The sequence below is a fragment of the Acomys russatus genome, chromosome 24, assembly GCF_903995435.1.
Source record: "Acomys russatus chromosome 24, mAcoRus1.1, whole genome shotgun sequence".
Taxonomy (NCBI): Eukaryota; Metazoa; Chordata; class Mammalia; order Rodentia; family Muridae; genus Acomys; species Acomys russatus.
In genome coordinates, this window is record NC_067160.1 from 47,117,151 (window position 1) to 47,139,848 (window position 22,698).

Genomic DNA, 22,698 nt, shown 5'->3' on the forward strand with positions numbered 1-22,698 from the left:
ATTTCCCCACTTACTACATGTGTGACGTTGAGGAGGTTAGTTACGGCTGTTGGCACTCCATGGACTGTTCTAGTAGACGAATCTACCTACTAGTAATCCACGTGTTTACTACCTTGTACTTAGTAGGGCACAAGAATACAGATATCATACAAATGTGGTGTGTACAGTAATGAACTTCCGGAAAGATTAAATCCTTGCCCAATGTCAACATGCTGGCCTGAGAGTTGGGCTCCACGCCTCTGACAGCAGGTCCTGGGATCTACTCCTCAACACTGCTTCCAGTATGCCCTGGGTTTCCAGTTATTTGCTTGGAATAGGGTAGGTATGCTCCCTTTCAAATTCAGTGTCACGTGAAGAAAGGTACTTGAAATAGCTGACTCGATGCAGCATCCAAATGCCTTGGCACAAGCCAAAGGAGGAATGCTAAAGATTTAACAAGTGGACAAATGGCATCACCTAAAGACTAGAAGACTCCACCTCCCCCATCCGCATCACACCATCTCAGGAATTCATACCCACCCATACTCAGAAAGCAGGTACCACAACCCTACCAAGGATGGGAACTGCAGCAAGTACTTTATCCTAGCCATTAACTGAAGGAATCGGATGAGGTTTCTAGCCTTCCCAACTACAAGTTCTCCAAGAGTCTGGGAAACGCAATGGAATGTGGTCACCACCTATGCGACCTGCCATCTTTGGTGGAACCAAACATCACCAAACAGACCCTTACCATGGAAGATCTTTCTAAGGTTGAACCCTTAGACACTTTAAAAAAAAATATATATATATATAAAGGCCAAGATCCAGGATAAGGAAGGAATTCCTCCTGACCAGAAGAGGCTGATCCTTGCTGGTAAGCAGCTGCTGCACTTTGACTTTAACACTCAAAAGGAGTCCACCCTTCAACCTGTGTTGAGACTTTTCTGGTAGTGCTGAGAAAGGGACAAAGTGTTACAATCACTCCCAAGGAAATGACAAAACTAGTTGTCTTCGTCCACAGTGTCCTTCTGATGAATGTGGTACTGGAGTTCATGGCTAGCAGCTTTGACAGACATTGCTGTGCAAGTGTTGTCTGACAGCTACAGCAAATCAGAAGACAAAGTAGTTGTGTATGAGTTGATATAGAGAGGAACGGGGGAAAAGGAAAAAGAAAGAAAAAGCACCAAACTTTGAGATGGCCTAAGCAAAGAGTTCTGTTTCTAGCACTTCCTAAGTATGTGATCTCACTCTGTACAATCTGACGCGCCATTGAAATGACAACTGTTTGCCCACAGGACGACAGAATGACGATTTAAAAAAAAAAAAAAAAAAAAAAAAAAAAAAAAACCCAGGTGTTCAACTCAGGCCCGGGTGGAATTTAAACTGCATCACTTGGGAGCCGCGTGACCTTGGTAAAGATAGCGCTAAGTTTTTGTTTCTTCATCACCGATAATAACTATTCCCGTCAGGTGACGTCCTAAATATCAGGAACTATTTACCAAGCTCCCTGGCAAGGCTCTAAACGCCGGCTAAGTGACACAAGCCCCGCCCTACCCTTGTGAGCGTAGAGGGACCAGAAGTCCCGCCCCCGGCCTTAAGGTCGAGCCGAACTCTGCCGAACCAGTCACGGATGGTAGCCCCACGAGGTCCCCTCCCCACCCCCCGAGGTCCTTGAAAAACTGTCACTGGCACCTGGATCCCGCCTGCTCCTGGAGACAACATTCCCCCCCCCCACCCCCCGCATCTCTTCCCACCCTGAAGGCCACTCACCACCTATAGCCGGGACTACAGTGAAACACACACGCGACACCGGAGGCGGCGGGGCGGCGTCATGACGTCACGGGGTGGTGCGGCGGCGCAGGCGTAGCACGTCACCGGCAGCCGGGCGGCGAGAGGTGTTTCGACCGAGGTATCCTCACGTCCCTCGCTCGGACCCCAGCATCGGAAGCTTCTTTTGGGGCATGAGCTGAGGGCACACCTCTGAGGCTAGCGGGTGAGTACACGAAGCTCAGCGCCATCCTGACCGCGGGGCCTTGGTGGTGACTGCCCTCTCCGGTAGGCTTCTAGGCCCCGCCCCGGATTGTCCAGTTCCTGGCCCGGAAATAACAATCCCATTAGGGACTTTTCGCTGCCAGGGATCGGGAAAGCCTGATTCCTGCCCTGACCCCGGGGTTAGCGTGTAGGAATAAGCGACCCTAGGCCCCTCCTGAATTCTAGGCTTGATACAGCTCAGCTGGGAGGAATAGATAGAGAGGCATTTTGTGAACTGTTACTCCAAGGAGTTGTCGCCTTTGCAAACCCCAAAAGATTTGATGGTCGCATACTATCTCGTTAGACTTTACTGTTTCTCACATGTCCACGTGCTGAGCTGTCACCTGTATAGTCTTGTTTAAAATAACCACGTGATACAGGAATCATTATCTCCAGCTTTGGAAAAGAAGAGAATTTGCTTTGTTTCATTCATTCTCTCAGAAAACAGCACCCACTCTGAGCCATGCAGTCCACTGTAGGCTGGGCATAGAACCGTGATCACAGCGGCAAGGTCCTGTGCTGTAGTAGTTTTTATTATTTTGGAGACACAGGCAGAAAGTAAATAGCCCATTGTAGTCATAGTATATGGGAAGGGGAAAAGTGACGAGGTCAGAGAACGGTGAGGAAGATTCCTAAGGGAGAGACTGTTATTAAAGGCACAGTAGTTGGGAAAGTCAAATTTGAGTCCAGATCTCTCTAGCCCTACGTCTTGTATTCTTCCTGTTGAAACATGGACGCTTTGGCACTTTTAAGTATCTTTTGATGTCACCGTTGCTTTTAAACATGAAAACAGGAATTCTAGCGTTCAAATCTAACTCCACTCACCCTATAGTGCGATCCTCTCATCGCCCTTCTCAGTGTTGTTTACGGTATCTCCCTAGCTGTCGTTAATTACTTCAATCTTTTGCTTATTTTTTTTTTTTTTATTTAGTTCTGTTCCCCTTTCAAAAATTTCTGACAAAAGGGATTATTTCCTACAGGGCCAAGCTCTGAGGCACTTCTAGATGTAGAAGACATGTTTTCTAGCAGGAGCACTTCTAGATGTAGAAGACATGTTTTCTAGCAGGAGGTCTGAAGCCTGGCACAGCACAACCTGTTATCATCCCTTGATCATCTTATATATTTATTAAAAATTTATTTTTATCTATCAACTCATTTTTTATCTTCTCAGCAACCTTAACTACTAAGCAAAACAAGGTTTATCTTTATGAATTTTTTTTTAGATTTCTTTACTCTATGTGCACAAGCCCTTTTTTTTTTTTTTTTTTTGCCTGTATCTATGTATATGCACCACATGTGTGCAGTAACTGCAAAAGTTAGAAGAAGCTGTCTCATTTCCTGGAACTGAAGTTAGGGGTGGTTGTGAGCCACCAAGTGGGTGCTAGGAACTGAACCCCTGGGTCCTCTACAAGAGCAACATGTGCTTTTAACTGCTGAGTCATCTCTCCTGCCCCTCAGAGTTTATTACAAAACATGAAGAAACTGGGCCAGAAGGATGGTTTAGCCATTGAAGGTGCTTCCCATCCAAGCCTGACATCCTGGGTTCAATCCCTGGGACCTAAGTGAAAATGGAAGGAGAGGACCAACTCTTGAGAGTTGTCTTATGGTCTCTACCTGTGCTACATGGCATAAACTGCACCCCACCACCCCCACCCTCTGATAATAAGGTCAATAAATAAGAACGAGGAAACTATAAAGTACCAATGAAAATTACCTCCAGTGAAAATGGAACAACTTAAACCCAAATCTTTTTTAGTTTTTTGAGATAAAGTTTCTCTTGTAGCCCTGGGTATCCTGGTCTCGCTTTGTAGACCAGGCTGGTCTTGAACTCACAGAGATCTGCCTGCCTCTGCCTCCTGAGTGCTGGCATTAAAGGCGTGCGCCAGCACCATGCCTGGCTGGCACCAGGCTTTTTGCTCTTTGCATTGTTGCCTCCATCACAGCCCTCGTTCTCCTTGTCTGTGAGATGAGCTCCTGCAGGAAGGAAGACGAGTGCTAGTTGATCGGTCTTGAACAGCTACAGGAGCATGGTTCTAAAGGCTGTAGGGGTATAACTTGGCAGAGACACTTACCTTTATGAGGTACTGTCCTTGGGAGGGAACGAAGGTGAAGAGAAGTCAAGTGACTTGCTGAAAATCACACTAAGAAGGCAGTCTCTTGTTTCCGCCAAGACAGTAAACTTGGTGATCAATAACTGATAGATATCGGCTACTTAGTGTTGTTAAGCACAGTAACGTTCTTATGTGCCGAGTCTTCACAACTAGCCTATAAGGCAAACGCTATTGCCTTTAAGTTTATATTTGAGGAAAGTGAGGCCTGTAAAGTTCAGATAGTTACCGAGGTTACACAACCTGCTTTCAGATCCAGCTCTAACTCCGGACCTTGTGCTCACAGCTTTGTGCCGGGTCCTCCCCTGTTGTGTATCTCCAGGAAGAGCAGGAGCATAAGCTAGACTTCCTGCACATTCCCTTCAGCGCCACCAGGACTGTCTCCTTTTTCCCTGCAGCATTATGTGCTGATAGAGCCTTTGGCCTCCTGAGTCAGGAAGACTTAAAACTCGCCACAGAACCGTACTTCTCTATCCTAAAAGGCGACTCTGGCTGCCAGGCGGGCTGTTCCAAGGGAACTGGCCCAGGGCTCCTGCTGGGGAGTAGCAGGCCTCTAGAGGACTGCCCAGAGAGCATGCCCTCCTTAGACAGCTGCTTGGATTGCATGTCAAGTCTTATGTTCACACAAGGTTGTTTCACTCTCCTGCCTGAATGTTCACATTGCCTTTAGTATTTCTTAGAGATTGATGGAAGCAGAAACCAAAACTCTTCCCCTGGAGAACGCATCCATCCTTTCAGAGGGCTCTCTACAGGAAGGACACCGACTATGGATTGGCAACCTGGATCCCAAAATCACAGAGTAAGTCCAGGTTGCTTAGTTGGTGTGCGCAGAGGCTCGGTGTCTGCTGCGGGTGCTCAAGAGCCATTCCACGGCACCTTGATCCCTTCAGTTGTTTGGGGTTTTCACCCAAGGGGACACGATGCTATTCTTGGCCGTTTCCACGCTTTAGATCTCCACTCAGACAAGGAGGGGGCAGCGGAAACCACTCTGGGGAGCACCCCCTACAGCTTGGGGTTTAGATGATGGAGAAGAGTAGATGAAGACATTAAGAGCCCGGGCTGACTCACACACCCATCCTCAGTCATCCGAGAGGATGTTAATGAATACAGTGCACAGCCCAGTGTTGCCATGGCCACAGCAACGTCACATGAAGACAACGCATCTTCAGCATCCCTGCCACTTACACGGACACCGAATGAGAGCCACGCTCATGTGATTCGAGCCTCTGCAGGGTTAGGAGCTAAACTCTCTTTTGTGGTGTAAAATTATAGCTCTTCTTTCCTAATCCCAATCCTTGAATATATACCTCATCTCATGCTAGCCTCCCATAAGCAGCTTCCTCTCTTCTTGCCTCTGTGCTTACTTAGCTCTACTCTAGGACTGACCCCAGGACTGCTGGTTTGTTCCAAGCTGGCTTTGAGTACTGACTCCATGGAGGTCAGTCTACTTACCCTTTGCTATTCTGCCACCAACCAACACCTTCCCCACATCAGAGAAGTGGTGAAAAGAAAAAAACCTATTCATTCTCTGCCACTATAATGGCCCTGAAGGAAAAGTCAGGACTATTATGTTCAATTAGTAACATGATCTTGGGCAAAGTGATTCTGCCTCTAGACTCTCATGTCCATTATTGTAGGGAAGAGAGTGGATGGTACAGAGGTCCCCAAGTGATCTCGACCCATGGAGCCTGCTTAGGAAGTGCCAAAAGAAGAGTGGCAGTTGACGAAAGGCTTCCAGGACCTCTTCTCCCTCCTTGGTCAAAGTATCTCTGGAGTCCTATTTTACACAAGGCTTCCTTCAGATTCACTTATCACAGGGCTCCTCTTGTTTAAACTGCTCAGCATAGTGTGGGGCACACACCAGACACTCCAGTCATTTTATGAATGACTGAAAACCAAAGGCACTCAGGTGATCTCTAAGACCTCTTCCCACTCTCTTTCTTTCTTTCTTCATATACATTGGTGTTTTGCCTGCATGTGTGTTTATGTCAGGGTGTCAGATCCCCTGGAACTGGAGTTAAAGACAGTTGTGAGCTCCTGTATAGGTACTTGGAATTGAACCCAGGTCCTCTGGAAGAGCAGCCAGTGCTCCTAACTGCTGAGCCATCTCTCCAGCCCCATCCCCCACCCCACTCTCACTTTCTATGGTTCTGGGGGTGCTTACAGCAGTCAGTCAAGTGGGGCCCATATGCCTATTCTCAAAGATCTGGAGACTACTTCTTATTCCTCCATTCTGAGAGACAAAATATGCCTCCGGTTGGTTCTAGAATGACTCCCGTAAACACTGGGTACAGAATTGAACAATTGCAAAGAGTTCCACCCTTTGTTGAATAGGAAGAAAGAGCCATATGTCAAATCCAAAGTATGTCCTTTGTTGGTGTTGGTTGGTGGCAGAATAGCAAAGGGTAAGTAGACTGACCTCCATGGAGTCAGTGCTCAAAGCCAGCTTGGAACAAACCAGCAGTCCTGGGGTCAGTCCTAGAGTAGAGCTAAGTAAACACAAAGGCAAGAAGAGAGGAAGCTGCTTATGGGAGGCTAGCATGAGATGAGGTATATATTCAAGGATTGGGATTAGGAAAGAAGAGCTATAATTTTACACCACAAAAGAGAGTTTAGCTCCTAACCCTGCAGAGGCTCGAATCACATGAGCGTGGCTCTCATTCGGTGTCCGTGTAAGTGGCAGGGATGCTGAAGATGCGTTGTCTTCATGTGATGTTGCTGTGGCCATGGCAACACTGGGCTGTGCACTGTATCCATTAACATCCTCTCGGATGACTGAGGATGAGTGTGTGAGTCAGCCCGGGCTCTTAATGTCTTCATCTACTCTTCTCCATCATCTAAACCCCAAGCTGTAGGGGGTGCTCCCCAGAGTGGTTTCCACTGCCCCCTCCTTGTCTGAGTGGAAATCTAAAGCGTGGAAGCAGAGTTGGTTGGCTGTGGTGGTCGTAGTTCTCCGTAACGAGAGACTTCTGTGCTGCGCATGCCCTGATGCTTGTCAGAGGCTTCACAAGGGCATCTGCCGCGGGCTATGTCAGACTGAGGGCAGGAACATATTCCGGACTCACATCTTTCGCAGGAGTATGGATTAAGACCTCCCCGTTGATGTTTCAGTCAGATGCAGACATGAAGTGGCAACTGTAGGTCAGGGCTTGCTGGCTGGGAGTGCAGTGCTCCACCTGGAGTATCCCCATGTCTGTATTGCCAAAGCACTGTTCTCTGACTTCCTTACCTTGCAGGGATTTGTCTCTCAAACAAACAGATGTGGTACATGATTTATTTTCAGAATCGTAGCTGCCAGTCAAAGCTTACGGCTCATCACATGAAAGCTCAGCATCACTTTGCTAAATTTCATGAGTCTCATGGAAACGTTATTTCTTTCAAGTTGCCCACGTACATGAACTTTCAGATGCTGCTTCTCAAAGGGTAGAAAATAGTTAGTGAACCTGGTTAAGTGATTAACATGCAGTCCTCCCAGCATTGAGGGGGTGAACACGTGGTACTTACATTGTCAATTGAATCCAAATCTTCTAATGACTCGAAAGGGCAGTTTACAAAACATCTTCTAGTTTTCGTAATTGAGCTTACCCAACCAAAAGCTGCTGCCACTTCCTGCTACTTTCTCTTCTACAGACCCTTACTCCTTTCCTGGGCCTGTATCCCAGCTCTTTAACACGTATTCTTAATCTCTTACAGAAGTTGATTGGAATGTTTCTCCTTTAGAAATGTTCCCTTCCTTTTAGGAAACTGTCAGAAATAGTTACAAGGGATCTAATATAATCATAGGGAGTATTTTTTGGTTTTGTTGTTTTATACATAACAGGTATTTTGGCTGCACGTATGTCAGGTACACCACGTGTACGCCTAGTGCCCTCAGAGATCAGAAGAGAGCATCAGATCCCCTGGCAGAACTAGAGTTCCAGATGGTTGTGAGCCACCATGTGGATGCTGGGAATGGAATCCAGGGTCTCTGGAGGAGCATCCATGCTCTGAACCTCTCTGAGCAATCTCTCTAACCCTGATGGTAGTTTTTGGTTTTTGTTGTTGTTTTGGTGTTTGTTTGTTTGTTTGTTTTTTCGAGACGGTTTCTCTGTGTAGCCTTGGCTGTCCTGGAATTCTCTTTGCAGACCAGGCTGGCCTCGAACTCACAGAGATCCACCTGCCTCTGCCTCCCAAGTGCTGGGATTAAAGGCGTGCGCTGCTGCCACCACCACCCAACCCGATGGTGGTTTTTAAACAGCGTTTGGACAATGCAGTCTGTCATTCATTTTCCCCCGACTTTTATTTTGTGATTAGTTCTGGTCATTCTGTGTTTATCTGCATCTTTTAGTTACTAATCTGAGTTTTTTTCAAGCTGTACTAAAACATTCTTCAGTCCTTTCAAGAGTATGAGAGTCTAGTGCTCAGACGCTCTGCCCTTTGTGCTCACGGTGATTCCCAAAACTCCTGGATCCAGCTCCTCTAGGCTAGATACAGTGAGCCCATGTGAATAATTACAACACAAGCACTCCCAAATACTGCTGTAGTGTAAAGTAGAGCTTTTGTGAACATAGAGTGATTGTCTTGTCAGTCTTACTGTTTCCCGACTGTGCTGCATGCCAGAAGCAGCCATGGACGAGGTACCTGTTGAGAGAGTGATGAGCACTTGTTCCTACAGCGTAGTCAAGCCTAGGTCCATGTTCTCTGCACTGTGCTCTACTTTCTCAGCTTCACTGTGCCTCGTGTTTCTGTAAGGTTCAGCTGTTCAGCTACACGACGGGGCTGTTTTCTCTGACTGTAGCACTGCGTGAAGTCCCCTTCTTCCACCTCACAGCAGCCTGGGTGAGTGGAACAGATTCGCCCTTTTTGGTAGGAAAAGGAAAGTTACGCAAGTTGGCTCAGTTTACAAAGCAGTCTCTGATGGCGCTGGCTTCCTCCGGCCTAGTTCGGTGCACCTTCACTCAGATAGTCTGTAGTCGGAGTAACTGAACAGTCATGACCTAAAGCATCCTGTTTTGAATTTAAACATGTGGAAACTTCTAAATTGCTGTGGGACCCAGACTATAAGCTTAGGACAGCCCCGTTAAACATCACCAGTGCTTTCTGCACGGAAGCCAAGTTAGTGTCTCAGAGGTTGATTGCCGTTCTGTACTTAGTGCTAGCTTTCTTACTCAAATCTTAAATGTGCTCTGTAAAATAAGTAAGTAACCCTTGCATTGTATGTAAGTGCCAGAGACTGTCAGTAGAAATTCCAATAGTGCCTTCTAAGCAGAGGAAAAGTCATGAATGCATGTAAGTCAGGTAAGAGAGAGAGCTCCATAGAACCAGAACCAGAAGGACCTTTTGGCTTCAGGCGAGAATGACTACTAAATGGCAGTGAAGCGGGTAGTTGACAGTAGAATACTGTCAGGTAAAGATGGAGCCTTCAAGATGTATTTAGACAAGTTGAATTTCCTGTGGAAGAGCCCCACAGGGATGTTAACAAGAACCTGCTACCAGGACAGTAATGTTCTAGTGGGGGATTCAGCTGCACACATACAAGGTGGGTTCGAAGGGCCAAGGCTGGGGTGCAGGGTAGTCAGGGGATAGTCACCTATGAGCGCTGTCACAGAGATGGGACAGTGAAATTACAATGGTGGGTGGGTCTGAGCTGTGAGAAACAGGAGTAAAGAAGAGTGGCGAGTAAGGATGATTCTGAGGGGGTTGCTAGTTTTGTTTTGTAACACTGGGGCTCAAATTCATAGCCTCGGGCCCCGGAGAGTTCTTGCCTGGGAATTAATTCAAGTCCCCACTGACCCTGGGGTAGTTTGTGGTGAGGAAATCAGTTTGCGGCACAGTGAGTAACTTAAAGCTAAGAGGTGGGGAACCTGCCAGGTACAGGTGACCTTCTGCTGCTGACTTTGAGGGGCTTACCTGGATAAACCAGAGCTCACAGGAAATGGATGCATGAGCCAGGAACAGCCGTTTGTTTACCTCTCTCAGCCCGTTCCATAGTCTTTCCTTCATAGTCTGTGGTTTGCATGAAGTGGCATTTGCTGTTTGCTTACATTTGAAACAGTAAAGCATTTACTAAGGGGTATGGCACAGGGCAAAAATATTCTCCTTGTAATAGTTTCTATTGACGGGCTAGAGAGATGGTCAGAGGTTAAGGGCACTGGCTGCTCTTCCAGAGGTCCTATGTTCAATTCCCAGCAACCACATGATGGCTCACAACCATCTCTAATGTGTTCTGATGCCCTCTTCTGGCCTGCCAGTGTACACACAGGCAGAGCACTGTAATCATAATAATAAATAATAAATTATAAAATAATAATAATTTCTATTGACTATAAAGAAATTTTTCTCTAAAAACTATATACTTAAAAAAAAAAATCTAGAGGCCATTTCATTGGCTCTTCGTTGCCTCTCCATTTCCTGTAACCTCAAATCAGAATTTCCTGAACACACATTCCTCATGGCCTGCCCTACTCTCTGTTCTCTTCCAACAGCTCAGACTTTACCTTTCTCATTGCATGGTGTTCACTCACACTAATACTGCATTCAAATGGCTGTGTTTCTGGAGCTTTTCTACACTCTTGCTCTTTGCCCCTGTGTGTGTGTATGTGTGTGTGTGTGTGTGTGTGTGTGTGTGTGTGTGTGTGTGTGTTTATCTTCTCTAACTAGCATTGAGGGCCTAGAAGAGAGTTGTATTCATCTAGGGGTCTTGATGCCTAGTTGGCCCTTAGCACATAGTAGGTGTCTGTTTTAGCGTTTGTGCAGGAGATTGCTTCTATGGCACCAGACAGGAAGGCTATTTTGATGACTCATTAGGAGAAGAAAGCACTGATTGGGTTACAGAAGTGATTCTCTCCCAGAGGCAGCAGGGTGCATGTTTCATTAAGGGCCGAGCCTGCTGGTGAGGACTGAGCTCCCATACTCCAGCAGCAGATGAGAGTACTTGCAGATGTGAAAGCAAGAGGCTGCAGGCTTCTTTCACTATCAGAGCCTGCAGTCTCCGTCTCCAGGAAGCAGAGCAGTAAACATTTCATTCCTTTTGTTTCAGTGTTCCGATAATTTCAAGAAATTATCAAACAAGAGAAGAAATCCTAGAGAAGTTGAAAGACACAGGCCTAAGCAGATGTTCCTGGGTTCTTAAGGTCACACATCTCAGGCAGCGTGTGTTTGTTAGCTTTACAATGAATAATCTGTTGGCATTTTTTTCCTGAGTAAATTAAAATTCATTTCCTAGGAAATGCCAATCGTGTTACCTTCCTGCTATTTAGCAGAGCGCAGCTAATGAGAAGATAGTAGTGCCGTAGCAGCCTTAAGTTTTGTTTTGTTATAAATGGGTTTGACCCACCATTCTGTGGCATTGGCATGGTGTGAAGGCTTGAATGGGTGTTGTAAGAGCAGGTGTAGCTATGGATTAGAGCCCATGGGGGAGACTCAGCCTTGCTGTAAGCCTGTTCAGACAATCAAGAACAGAGGTTTGTATTAGAGGGGTCTCCCGTTCCCCCCGGCCCCCAAAGAGTCCTGCATTCTCACTAGGTAACTGAGGACCAGATTACTATCCACAGTGGAATTTGGGAGCCTTTCATCGTATCCCAGTATTAGACCTGTATTGTATCTTTCTTCAGTGGCATCAGACAGCTGACTAAATATAAGAGACTTGCTTATTGACACATGTTAGTGTCAGATTTAGTGCAGTGTGTAATGTGTTTCCTATCTCTGCTTCCCAAAGGAGACCTTGCTCAAGAGTAAAATCTTGGTGAGTTTCTCCTAGAAAACAATATGACTATAACTGTGCCTGTGAGGACTTTGCTGACTCCCCGCGGGGCAGAATTCCGAGTAGTAACACATTTAGCATGTGGACTGATACCTTTTTAGTATCAAGGGGACAGCATTGTTTAGAGAAAGCCTTGACTCCGTTTGAATAGTTGAGAGGATGCCAGGAGGAAGGCCAGAGGAAAAGGAAATGGGAGAGCTGTTGGTTTGTCTCACCCTTACATCGGATGACAGGAAGTCAGAATGGAGAGCGACCACAGCAACCTGCTCAGGCCACATCTGTCTGAATGACTCAAAGGTCGTATGGGAACCAACTGAGTGTTAGGAGCGGGGAGGATAAGAAAGGGATGCGCGGGCGGCAGGCTGTAGTGTGGTGAGCCTCTGCTGGGAGTCAGTTCCTTCCCTGGCTGTGTTTAATGTGACTGTGCCCCACAGGATACGCTGTAGTACTGAAGCTGAGGGGGGCTGATCACAGAGCTGGCCAGTGTCCCCCACGTGGTGAGACCAGCCTCGGTCATGTTTGGCTTCCATGTTGTCCTAATTTCCAGTTGCGTTTTAAGCTTTGTGGAAATGCCACTAGCTGTAGTTTGGGCTTTAGCAGAGTCAGTCTCAGGTACAATTTGTGTTTAATGACTAGCTACAAAATCTAATACCGAGGTGTTTTAGGACTGGCTTTTATTTGTGTGAATAGGGATGGTTTTGCAACTCTGTTTATTTTTGAGACAGGGTAGGTTTGAGGATGTGTGTGTGTGTGTGTTTCTGATGAAGTTGCAGATACTCACAAATGCTATTTCATTGCCAAGAAATTAAAAGGTAAATAAATCAACACTATTTTTAAAAGCTTTTCTCCAAAAGAAAAACAAGCGGTCCTTGTGGGCCAGACAGCTGCCCGCTAGCTGTGGTTTTGTTGTTTGGTGTTTTGCGCTGGACAGATGCACAGACATGATGGTCCTAGTTCCCGTTCTGAATAGAGGCAAGCAGCCCTGTTTCCAAATAAACTAACAGCAGTTTGCAGAGAACATTTTTTTGCTGAGGTGAATTTTCTCCCTTTTGTAATCTCACATTTGAGGCTGAGCGGCCAACAGCATTCCCGAGTGAACTCTGTGCTCTTCTGTCTCCACAGATACCACCTCCTCAAGCTCCTCCAGAAGTTTGGCAAGGTGAAGCAGTTTGACTTCCTCTTCCATAAGTCGGGTGCTTTGGAGGGCCAGCCCCGAGGGTACTGTTTTGTTAACTTTGAAACAAAGCAGGTAATTGAGCTCCCTCCCCCTCATAGTCTGCACTCTGTCCATGTCATAGGCAGGAGTCGTGTGTGCTTATCCTCGGTGTGCCTCACACTGAACTAAAGGATATGCTTCTTCCACCAGTGGATCTAGGGAGTGCAGCTTGCACAGATGTCCTCTCCCTGGCTGGGCTGGAGGGCTAAGGTGATGGGCTTTTACTGACCACATGATTTGGGATGCACATGTTGAGCCTGTGGACACTGCCCTTCCTAACTTGTTTTGTTGGCTGCTTCAGTGGCAGGCCAACAAAATCTCTTTTTCTTTCAGTTGATTCTATAGAGGCCTTGTTTCTGACAGAACACTCACAAATGATCATTTCATGTTTATCTTTTAAACATATACCCTTCTGGAGATAGGGAATGGTTCAGTCAGTAAAGTGTCCAAAGGGTAAGTGGGAGGACCTGAGTTCCGGTCCCAGTACCCACATAAGGCCAGGCATGGTGGCACACATCTGTAATCTCAGTGCTTCAGGGAGGGACAGGCCATTCCCCTGAGCTAGCTGGCCAGCCAGTGTAAGCAGCCCTTGAATTACAGGTTCAGTGAGACCCTGCCACAAAAACCAAGGTGCTGAGCACTCAACAGTGACCTGACTGCTACATGTGCACATGCATGTAACCACTCGTGTTACACATATGCATACACATATGCTGGGAATTAACTGCTTCTGCCCCTTCTGTGCTATGCTGGGATTAAAGCTGTGCTCCATCTTGAGCCCAGAGTCATAGATACTAGCTAGGTCACCCTGGTGAGCTAACCCTGCTCGGTAGCACATGTTGCTCTTCAGTGATCTGTATCTGAAATTGGTACAGTACACAATTGACTTAGAGGACAGTTAAAAAGTAATCATCAGATGACGGTGACATACCTGTAATCCCAGTATTCACGAGGTGAGTATAGGTGGGGATCTCTGAATTTGAGGCCAGCCTGGTCTTATACAGTTAAGTTCCAGTGCAGCCAAGGCTACACAGTGAGGCTCTGTTTCAAAAATCACAATTTCTGGTGACTGCATGACATTATATGGACTTATGTTACCTGATCCCGAATTGTTAGTTATTTGAATCACCACCAGTGATTGGTTATATAAACTTAGAGTCAGAATCATTATAGCTATAACTACATGTATTCACTGCATTTAAGGAAATGGAATGAATGGCATCACCAAAAGGCACCGTTTTAGCCATGCGTGGTGGCGCACGACTTTAATCCCAGCACTTAGGAGGGGGCAGAGGTAAGTGGATCTCTGATTTTGAGGCCAGCCTCGTCTATAGAGTTCTAGGATAGCCAGGAATACACAGAGAAACCTTGTCTCAAAAAACAAAACAAAAGCTGGGTAGTGGTGGCGCATGTCATTAATCCCAGCACTAGGGAGGCAGAGGCAGGTGGATCTCTGTGAGTTTGAGGCCAACTTGGTCTACAAAGCGAGTCTAGGATAGTCAAGGCTACACAGTGAACCCCTGTCTCGAAAAACCAAAAAGAAAAAAAAAAGAAAAAGAAAACAAAAGGCAAAGGCATATTTTTTTTTTTAATGTAGTTGCCACAGCTGCCATGATTGTACATGCCTGAAATTCCAGTACTTGGGAGACTAAGTCAAGAAGATTGAGCATTGGGGGGCAACCTGGACTGCACAATACGGAAAAGAAATGTAGTTGCCAGAGTACCCACCAGAGATGATGCATCAGAGAGTTCTAAGATTGCACAAGAGCATCATTTATCCTCACCAATGCTGAGGATTTTTTATTTCCTCTAATTTTTGCAGATATAGGCAACAAATAATATGTTGTTAGTTTAATTGTCCACTTCTTTGGAAGCAATTAAAGGATGTTCATACAATAACCATTTTTCAATGATTTTCCTTGATAGAGTGATGAGGATTCTTGCAGACAGCTAAATTCAGAAGCCGTGTTAGGGATGCATGTTCATTTAAAAACCCTGGGCTAGAGCTGGAGAGCACTGGCTGCTCTTCCAGGGGACTTGGGTTCAATTTCCAACACTCACATGACAGCTCACATTGTCTGTAACTCCAGTTCCAAAGGATACAGCACCCTCACACAAACATAGATACAAGCAAAACACCACTGCACGTGAAATAAAAATAAATAAAAAAGTAAAAGCCCTGGACTAGTAGTCATAAAACATACTTTATCTTCCTGTATCTGTTATCTAACTTTGAACAAGTCTCTTTTGCCCTCAGGTTTATCTAAAAATGGGGTAAAGGAAGAGGTTCTCTTTCACAAGCTGGGAGGCCACGAGGCTATGGAAGTATGCATACTGTGGCGAGGCTCACATTTAGTGTCAAGGGCGGGAACTTTGAAGCATGTGCAGAGATGGAAATTGTCCTTTTAGAATAGTGTCCCTTGTAAGCTTCTGCTGCTCCTGATACTATGGAGCTCAGAGCACTGTGGACATTCTGAGCCCCAAGTGAAACACCCATGTCTCCTGTCTAGCACTGTGCGCTTCAGTGGCGAATTCTTGTGGCTGATACACAGTGGATATTAGTAAGTGTTTAGAATGGTCTGCCTCTCAAAGAGCGAGACTCACTGCTGGCACCAGTGTATGTGTCTGTGTGTGTGTGTGTGTGTGTGTGTGTTACTCCTCAGTCTCTGCGCTCCCTGTTGATACAGGACTCCTCACCCATACTAGATGCGCATTACACTTGGCCGAATGCCTCATGGGTACCAGTGGGCCAGAGGGTTGTCAGGATGGGGAACACAGCCAGGTTTGCGAGAGTGACTTTTATCCAGCTTTAGGGATTCTTTTTAACCTTGTTGCTGCTAGATCTGATCAGGAAAGGGTCAGGAGAGTTTGTGCTCTGCAAACCAGGTGTGTAGATGAACGCACACAGATTCCTTGCTCAGTCTCTTAGATTAGCCCCTGCTTTTTCCAGCCTGATTCCTTTCACACTTACATCCGTGAAGCTGTAACCCATAGCCCAGGATATGGCTCTGGAGCTCCTGAGGGGAGCACAGGTTTGTGATGTGGTGCTCTGCACACCCTAAAGCAGGAGTGCAGAAGGATAGCCCCTGAGAGGGCAGTGCTGCCGCTAACACTCAGGAAGTGCCTCCTCTGTGCTCCCTGCTTTTCATGCCCTCTGAATACTCACAGCCACCCCTGAGGAACAAGTAATAGTGACCACATTTTACAGCTGACAAATGCAGCTGCCAAACACTGTACTGCCAACAAATAACAGGATTTGAAATTAGGTTTCACTTTTAAAACTTCAGATGTTGCTGAAGTTATAAGCCATTGCCAAGTTACCAAAAGCAATTTGGTCAGAAACCCAGCCACTGAAACTTGCTGAGGCCCTATGAGAATCCAGGCAGCTAATAAGCATTTGAATTTCTGAAGAACTCATGTCCCTCTCTTGGACAGGAAGCAGAACAAGCCATCCAGTGTCTCAATGGCAAGCTGGCACTGTCTAAGAAACTGGTTGTACGATGGGCCCATGCTCAAGTCAAGGTAAGTCTACGGGAGACACAGCAAAACGCCTCCTCCTGAGTCTCTGAGGACAAGCTCTGACCTCTGCATTGCATCGAGCCTCTTGGTCTGCAGGAGCCGCCCTTTGTTCTCTTGTGCTGCTGTTTACTGTGTGTCTTGCCAGACTTTGCTTTTGAAAAGCATCTCAGGAGGGAGCGAATTCCTTCATTGTTTCTCTACACATGCTCACAGATCCTGCTTTGATTGATTTTTGCATGTGGCTGATGTGTACACTCAGACCTCTGTCGCTGTCTGTCTATCTGTTTGTTTTTATGGAAGATGTTCTTGGGAGGGGAAAATTAGTTGCTGTGGACATTAATAGACTCTAAGGAGAGTTTGAGTGTGTTCATTATTATAAATGCTTGAGAAATGGGAAGTTTCTCTGTTTAAAACAAGGCAGTCTCCCTCCTTCGGGAGTTGGGAGCGAGACTGTGGATTTGTGGGACTTAGCAGGGTCTATATGCTTTGGGCCCAGAGAAATGGACCACTTCCCTGTGCATCTTATAATCTTATAAGTTGGTCTCTTGGGGAAAAGCCAGGCAGTGGTGGCACACACCTTTAATCCCAGCACTTGGGAAGCAGAGGGAGGGGGATCTCTGTGAATTTGAGGAAGACCTAGTTTACAGAGCAAGTTCCAGGACAGCCTGGGCTACACAGAGAAACTGCCTTGAAAAACCAAACAAAAACAAAACAGGCGGGGGAGAGAAAAGAAAAAGGTAAGGTATTGTGTTGCAGCTGGCACAGCGGTGGTGAGTGTGTGGACCGTAGCAGTCCCAAGAGACAACTCTTGCTCTGGTGGATCTGGACAAACCTGCCAGCAGAAGATGTGCTGCTGTCAGAGCTGCAGTTTCTGCTCATAGCTAGATGAACCCAGATTGTTATCTGAGGCACACTGCTCACTTCTCAGCACACTTCCCCAAAGGGAATCAGTAACCTGACATCCAAATGGAGTATTCCTGCTGAAAAGCAGATTGCAGAAGCTATGAGGCCTGTGAGCCCAGATCTTGATGGTGAACACACTTGCTGTCTAAGACACAGAATTGCCAACTGCTTTCACTCACATTTACACTAAGTCTCATTTGCCAAACTGGCTGGTGTTTTCTTGTCCTGCATCTCATTGAAGAGGCAAGCAGGAGAAGCCCCCGTCATCCTGCCTGTCCTCTGAAGCCTCTGCCTCGTGGCTCCTTTTTGACCAGAGGCTCCTGATTGCTCTTAATATCGCACTTACTTTTCCCAACAAGTGTGTAATTACCTGACATCAAATTAAGCTCCCTTCCTATGTAATGTTTTCTGCATCCGCCACTGAACATTGTTACTGTTCCTCTGCTCCTCTCAGGCCCATTAAGAGTTGAGTATTGTGCTCTGTACTTCACAGAATCTACCAGAATTTTAAAGTGTTTTGAATAAAACAAATATTGTAAGAGGCATTATATGGCAGTTTAAGAATGTAAGAGGGCAGCCCTGCTGTGCATATGTACCATCTGTGCATTTGAACAGTGAAATTCTTAGCCGGGAAATTCTTCCTCTCCCCAGTGAAGAGGACTAGTGACTAGATAGAGGCCCTTTCTTGACTTCTTTTCCTAAACTGACAGCTTTTAGGACAAAACTGTGTGCATTTTTGCATTAATATTAAATATAAAACAGGCCTAAGATTGTCTGGAAATATATTTGTGATAAACTGGGTAGGATTAGCACGTTTTCAACCCATGCGGCACAGTCAGGTCTGGTTTTTGCCCAGGTGAACTAATTTACCCTTTTTCTCCCTTTCAGAGATATGATCATAACAAGAATGATAAGATCCTGCCCATCAGTCTTGAGCCGTCCTCAAGCACTGAACCTGCCCAGTCTAACCTCAGGTAGGTGGCCCCTGGAGGACTGTCATTCAGCAGTTCAACCGTTCCTTCTTCCACTTCTTCATGTACAGCAGAGTGCATCTACAGGCTCTTAGTCTAGACTAGAATTCCTGCTTTGTTGTGTTGAAGGATGTGTTCAGTATAGAGTCCCTCTTTTTCCACACTCCCCCACCGCTGTCACGTACCACCATGTATAGAATTCATTCTCAAAAAAAAGAGCAGGTTTAATTGTCACACACCAGGCCTTGAGCTAGTGCTGGGGCTACCGGGATAGATCACACCCTTACTCTGAAAATAGGCGTTCTTCTGAGGCCTCAGTCCCTGTGTTCTCATCACATGCTGGCCCCTCCCTGGCTATGGGTTCCCTTATGTTTGCAAACGTTTAATTCTATGTACCCTTGCAGCAACTAGAATAGTTTTGTTCCAGTTTGTAAGGATTGTCAGTTGCTTCTTTGGAGTTAATTCAAAACAGGAGCACTAGGAGTTGAGTAGGGAAAAAGAAGTTCAGTGGGATTTTAAGCAGAAGCAGTTCTGTGTGCGTGTGGTGTTTGGGGGTTTTGCTGTTTTTGTTTTTTCTTTCTGTGCATTGTAGCTCAGGGAAAAAATTTAACAATAACAATAGTCAGGATCTATTGAGCTTTCTATAAGCAAGAACTATGCTAAGTACTTTACTTAGAGTATACCCTTTAATGCCATAAAAAGTACTTCACATATGGGAAAACTGAAGCTTAGAAAAGTGAAATATAACTGCTGAAACTGTGCTGGTAGTTGGTAACAGAACCAGAATTTAAAAACAAACTTCAAAATTGCCCCAGGTTAGAAATAAAGATACGTATTAAAGCCTTTTCAGGAGAGCGGAAGAAGGCATGTGAGGGAACAGCTGGAGGTCGGGAACCAGCACGTACACTCTGTTGTAAGATTACCAACTCTGTGACACCTGTGTGGATGGAGCACCAGACAGGAAGGACACATGTCCTCCTTATATGTGATGTGCACTGGGCTGCGCAGCCTTAAAAGCAAGGGAAGGAGACAGTCTCGAAACATTTCTTCAGCGTCACTGAGAGATCATAGCCGTGAGCCATCTTCCCCATAAAATCTGACACTCCTTGACCACAGGTCAGTCTCTTAGAGATCGTCATAGCTCGCCCGTGCTGCTCGCTGACCTCACACTCCATGGACTCCATGTTACAGTGAACATCGGTTTACCTTCTCTGCCTCTGCACTTGCAGCTTGTTTACCAGATAGCCTGGTGTTTGCCACCTACTTTTTAGTCCAGAGAATCTTGGCCTTTATTTTTCTATTTACAACTATGCCTCAGTAGATGAGGTTGTTTCCCTGTGACTCATGCAGATTGAAGTCTGGCTGTCTCATTAATGGAAGAAAGACCAAAATGCATCAGGATTTGATTGTAGTGTAGGCTGCTTCTACTGATGGCATGTATTCAACGGATTGCATGTATTTATGGGATCCATGTTTGAACACATGCATGCAGGGAAACCATCTTCCTCCTCCCACGTTTGTTCCCTTCTTGTTGACTTAGTTTTTAATTTGTTTCCCACAAAAACGTATGGGAATATTCAGCCGCCCTGTGCCCTTTGTGGATCTCTAGAAGACCATGTGGACATTCCTTACAAGCCATAGACCTTTGAGAGCATTAAATATGAAAAATGGGGAATCTGAGGCAACACATTACGGCCTGAGTGCTTTGCATTCTGGTCCAGGTACTGCAGCGACCCCAGTCAGAAGCAAGCGCCTCACGGCTTATGCAGCATCCCTCACTTCATCCTTTTTGTAGCTGTAGAGCTATGCAGCTCTTTCTGTCATGGGGAGGAAAAAGCAAAGGCTTTTTCAGCAAAGAAACTGGTTGAATCCTAGTCCTGCAGGTTGTTAGCATTGTGAGCCCTGAGCACATTTCTTTGCATTTGTCCCACACAGCCCTGCAGTTAACCCTTCTTAGGTTTTTATAAGGACCAAAAGCAGTAAAGTCCTGAGCATGGTGGGTGTCTGGCTCAGTGTAACATACTTGGCTGTAGAGATGGCTCAGAGGTGAAGACACTAGCTGTTCTTCCAGCAGCCACATGGCGGGCCACAGCCATCGGACCCGGGGGCACCAGGCACAGACATAGCTGCAGGCAAAACGTACACATAAAGTTCAAGTTGTTTTGCTTTTAAAGAGAGAAAAAGAGACTTAATAAGAATTCTAGAATTATTTTTTAATATTATTCAGTGGTCAAAAAGATGTGGTGGTGTATTAGATATTAATGACATGGGCTTTTGAGCCCATATCTCAACTCTCCATAGCCATTTAACATTTGTGGAAAAAAAGAAATATAACCTACCTTTTAACACCATTGTCAGTCCTGTCTTTCTGTCTCCTTTCTGACGAGCACTAAGACACTGCCTAGAGTCCGTGTCTGAGGACTGACTATTCACGAGCATGTGAGCTGTGCCCAGGTTATATTATAAAAGCAGAACTGGTTCTCAGGCTTTGTCTTCTTGGTTCCTGTTTATAATTTTATGTTGTGTTGCTTCCTCGATCCCCATCAGCATGAGAAGGGGAAGCTACAAGCGCTTTTGAGCATACCTAGTTACCTCTCACCCTCTGCTGTGCTCTCTCCAGTGTCACTGCAAAGATAAAGGCCATTGAAGCAAAGCTGAAAATGATGGCAGAGCATCCCGATGCAGAGTACCCGGCAGCGCCTGTGTATTCCTACTTCAAGCCACCTGATAAAAAAAGGACTACTCCTTACTCTAGAACAGCCTGGAAGTCTCGGAGATGATGGTTGTGAATTACCAGAGCAGCGAAAGCAAATGTCTCCATGTCTGAAGTCCTTCGCCTTTGTACTTTGTAGATGTGAATGGTACTACAACGGAGCACAGTCTCTTGTTAGGGCTGGTCACATGACACTTGGGGTATTCATATGGATGTGTCTTCCCTGAACTGTCTGGAATTGAGCACCATCCAGAATAAATAGGAATGTGTCCAAACTGTGATGTGAACGCTGAGATGCTCTAGTTGGCTGCTTTGTTTGGATTTGTACTCCATGAACACAGTGTGCCAGAGAGAAAAACAAGCATACAAAGTCATTATTTAAATCAGGAAGCTAAATTTATTAACATCCACCAAAAACTTTTGGCATTTTTACGTATACACATCTTTTCAACATAAGCAAAAAGAAAGGGCGAGGGTGGGAAGTGAGATATAGTTTTAGAACTGTTTGGGAATTTACTGTGGAAATCCTTCAGTCGGACGAAAGAGAATTCTTGGCAAAAAGCAACTGATCCCTTGAGTGAATGTTGTAGCAATCTGTTTAAGAATTATGCTTATTATTTCCAAATCTCAATTAGGAAAACATGGTGTATGTCTTCAAATTGTTGATGTGAACAAAGTGTAGAATCAACATTTAGCAATTTACACTACAACACATACTCTTCTTGGAAATCCAGGTTTTATCCTCTGGCAATCATGGTTTTGAATCTGAGTAACCTCACCTTCTGTAATACCAAAATGTTATTACCAACCTGGATTTTAATACACTTACTGCATGAGATTGTTTTATAGCATGAGGTGTTCCAGTTAGAATCGTATCATGATCAATCTAGGTAGAAAAACAAAATTTCTTTGAAAACCTAAAGTTTACTGTATTGCTCACTCTCAAGCATTACTTTCTAAAAGTCCTATGGGGTTGTAAGAAGTGGCTGAGTGACCTCGTGCAGTTGAAAACGACAGTGCAGTGGGCACCGGAAGTCAGGAAGGCCAGTGCTCTGGCACCAAGACCGTAACACCGTAACCACATTGTTGTGTCGTTTCGGAAGACTGCACGGCTTTAAAGTGAGCCTTATTCTGTCAGCATGCTTCTCTTCTCTCCAGATAACTGTCTCTAGCATCGGGACATGCACAAACGGACAGCCTTGGGACGTGTGTCTTCAGCCTCGTGTTGATTGTTTTGGTGCCAGGCAGGCTTGACAGACTGTTTCACTAGCAGCACCGTTCTTCACTGGGCAAAGCACTGTCACTGCAGGTGCCACCCGTGATGACTTGGATTGTAGAAACTCAAGTCTCCCTGGGGTTAGGACACCTGACCTCTGAAGTTTCAAAGTCCACGGAACTGCTTCAGAGGAACCCTTACCACTTTTCCCAAGGCCAGTCTTTTTTAGCTAACTTTAGATACTGAGTACGTTGCGAATTTAGTAGTCGTGTGTATATGATACAGGAAACTCTCCTTCCAC

At 45.7% G+C, this 22,698-nt stretch overlaps 1 protein-coding gene across 2 annotated transcripts; it reads left to right on the top strand.

The window, feature by feature from the left end:
- Positions 1 to 1,807: 1,807 nt before the first annotated feature.
- Positions 1,808 to 22,529, top strand: Rbm18 (RNA binding motif protein 18). Of its 2 annotated transcripts, none has more exons than XM_051167091.1 (6): positions 1,808 to 1,972; positions 4,789 to 4,917; positions 12,982 to 13,108; positions 16,511 to 16,597; positions 18,386 to 18,471; positions 21,089 to 22,529. In XM_051167091.1, the coding sequence occupies exons 2-6, from the start codon at positions 4,805 to 4,807 to the stop codon at positions 21,246 to 21,248; spliced, it is 573 nt and encodes a 190-aa protein (XP_051023048.1). In that variant the 5' UTR covers positions 1,808 to 1,972; positions 4,789 to 4,804; the 3' UTR covers positions 21,249 to 22,529. The 2 variants fall into 2 exon arrangements, with proteins under 2 accessions (XP_051023048.1, XP_051023049.1); XM_051167092.1 differs by having other exon boundaries at positions 1,821 to 1,972; positions 4,799 to 4,917.
- Positions 22,530 to 22,698: the final 169 nt, after the last annotated feature.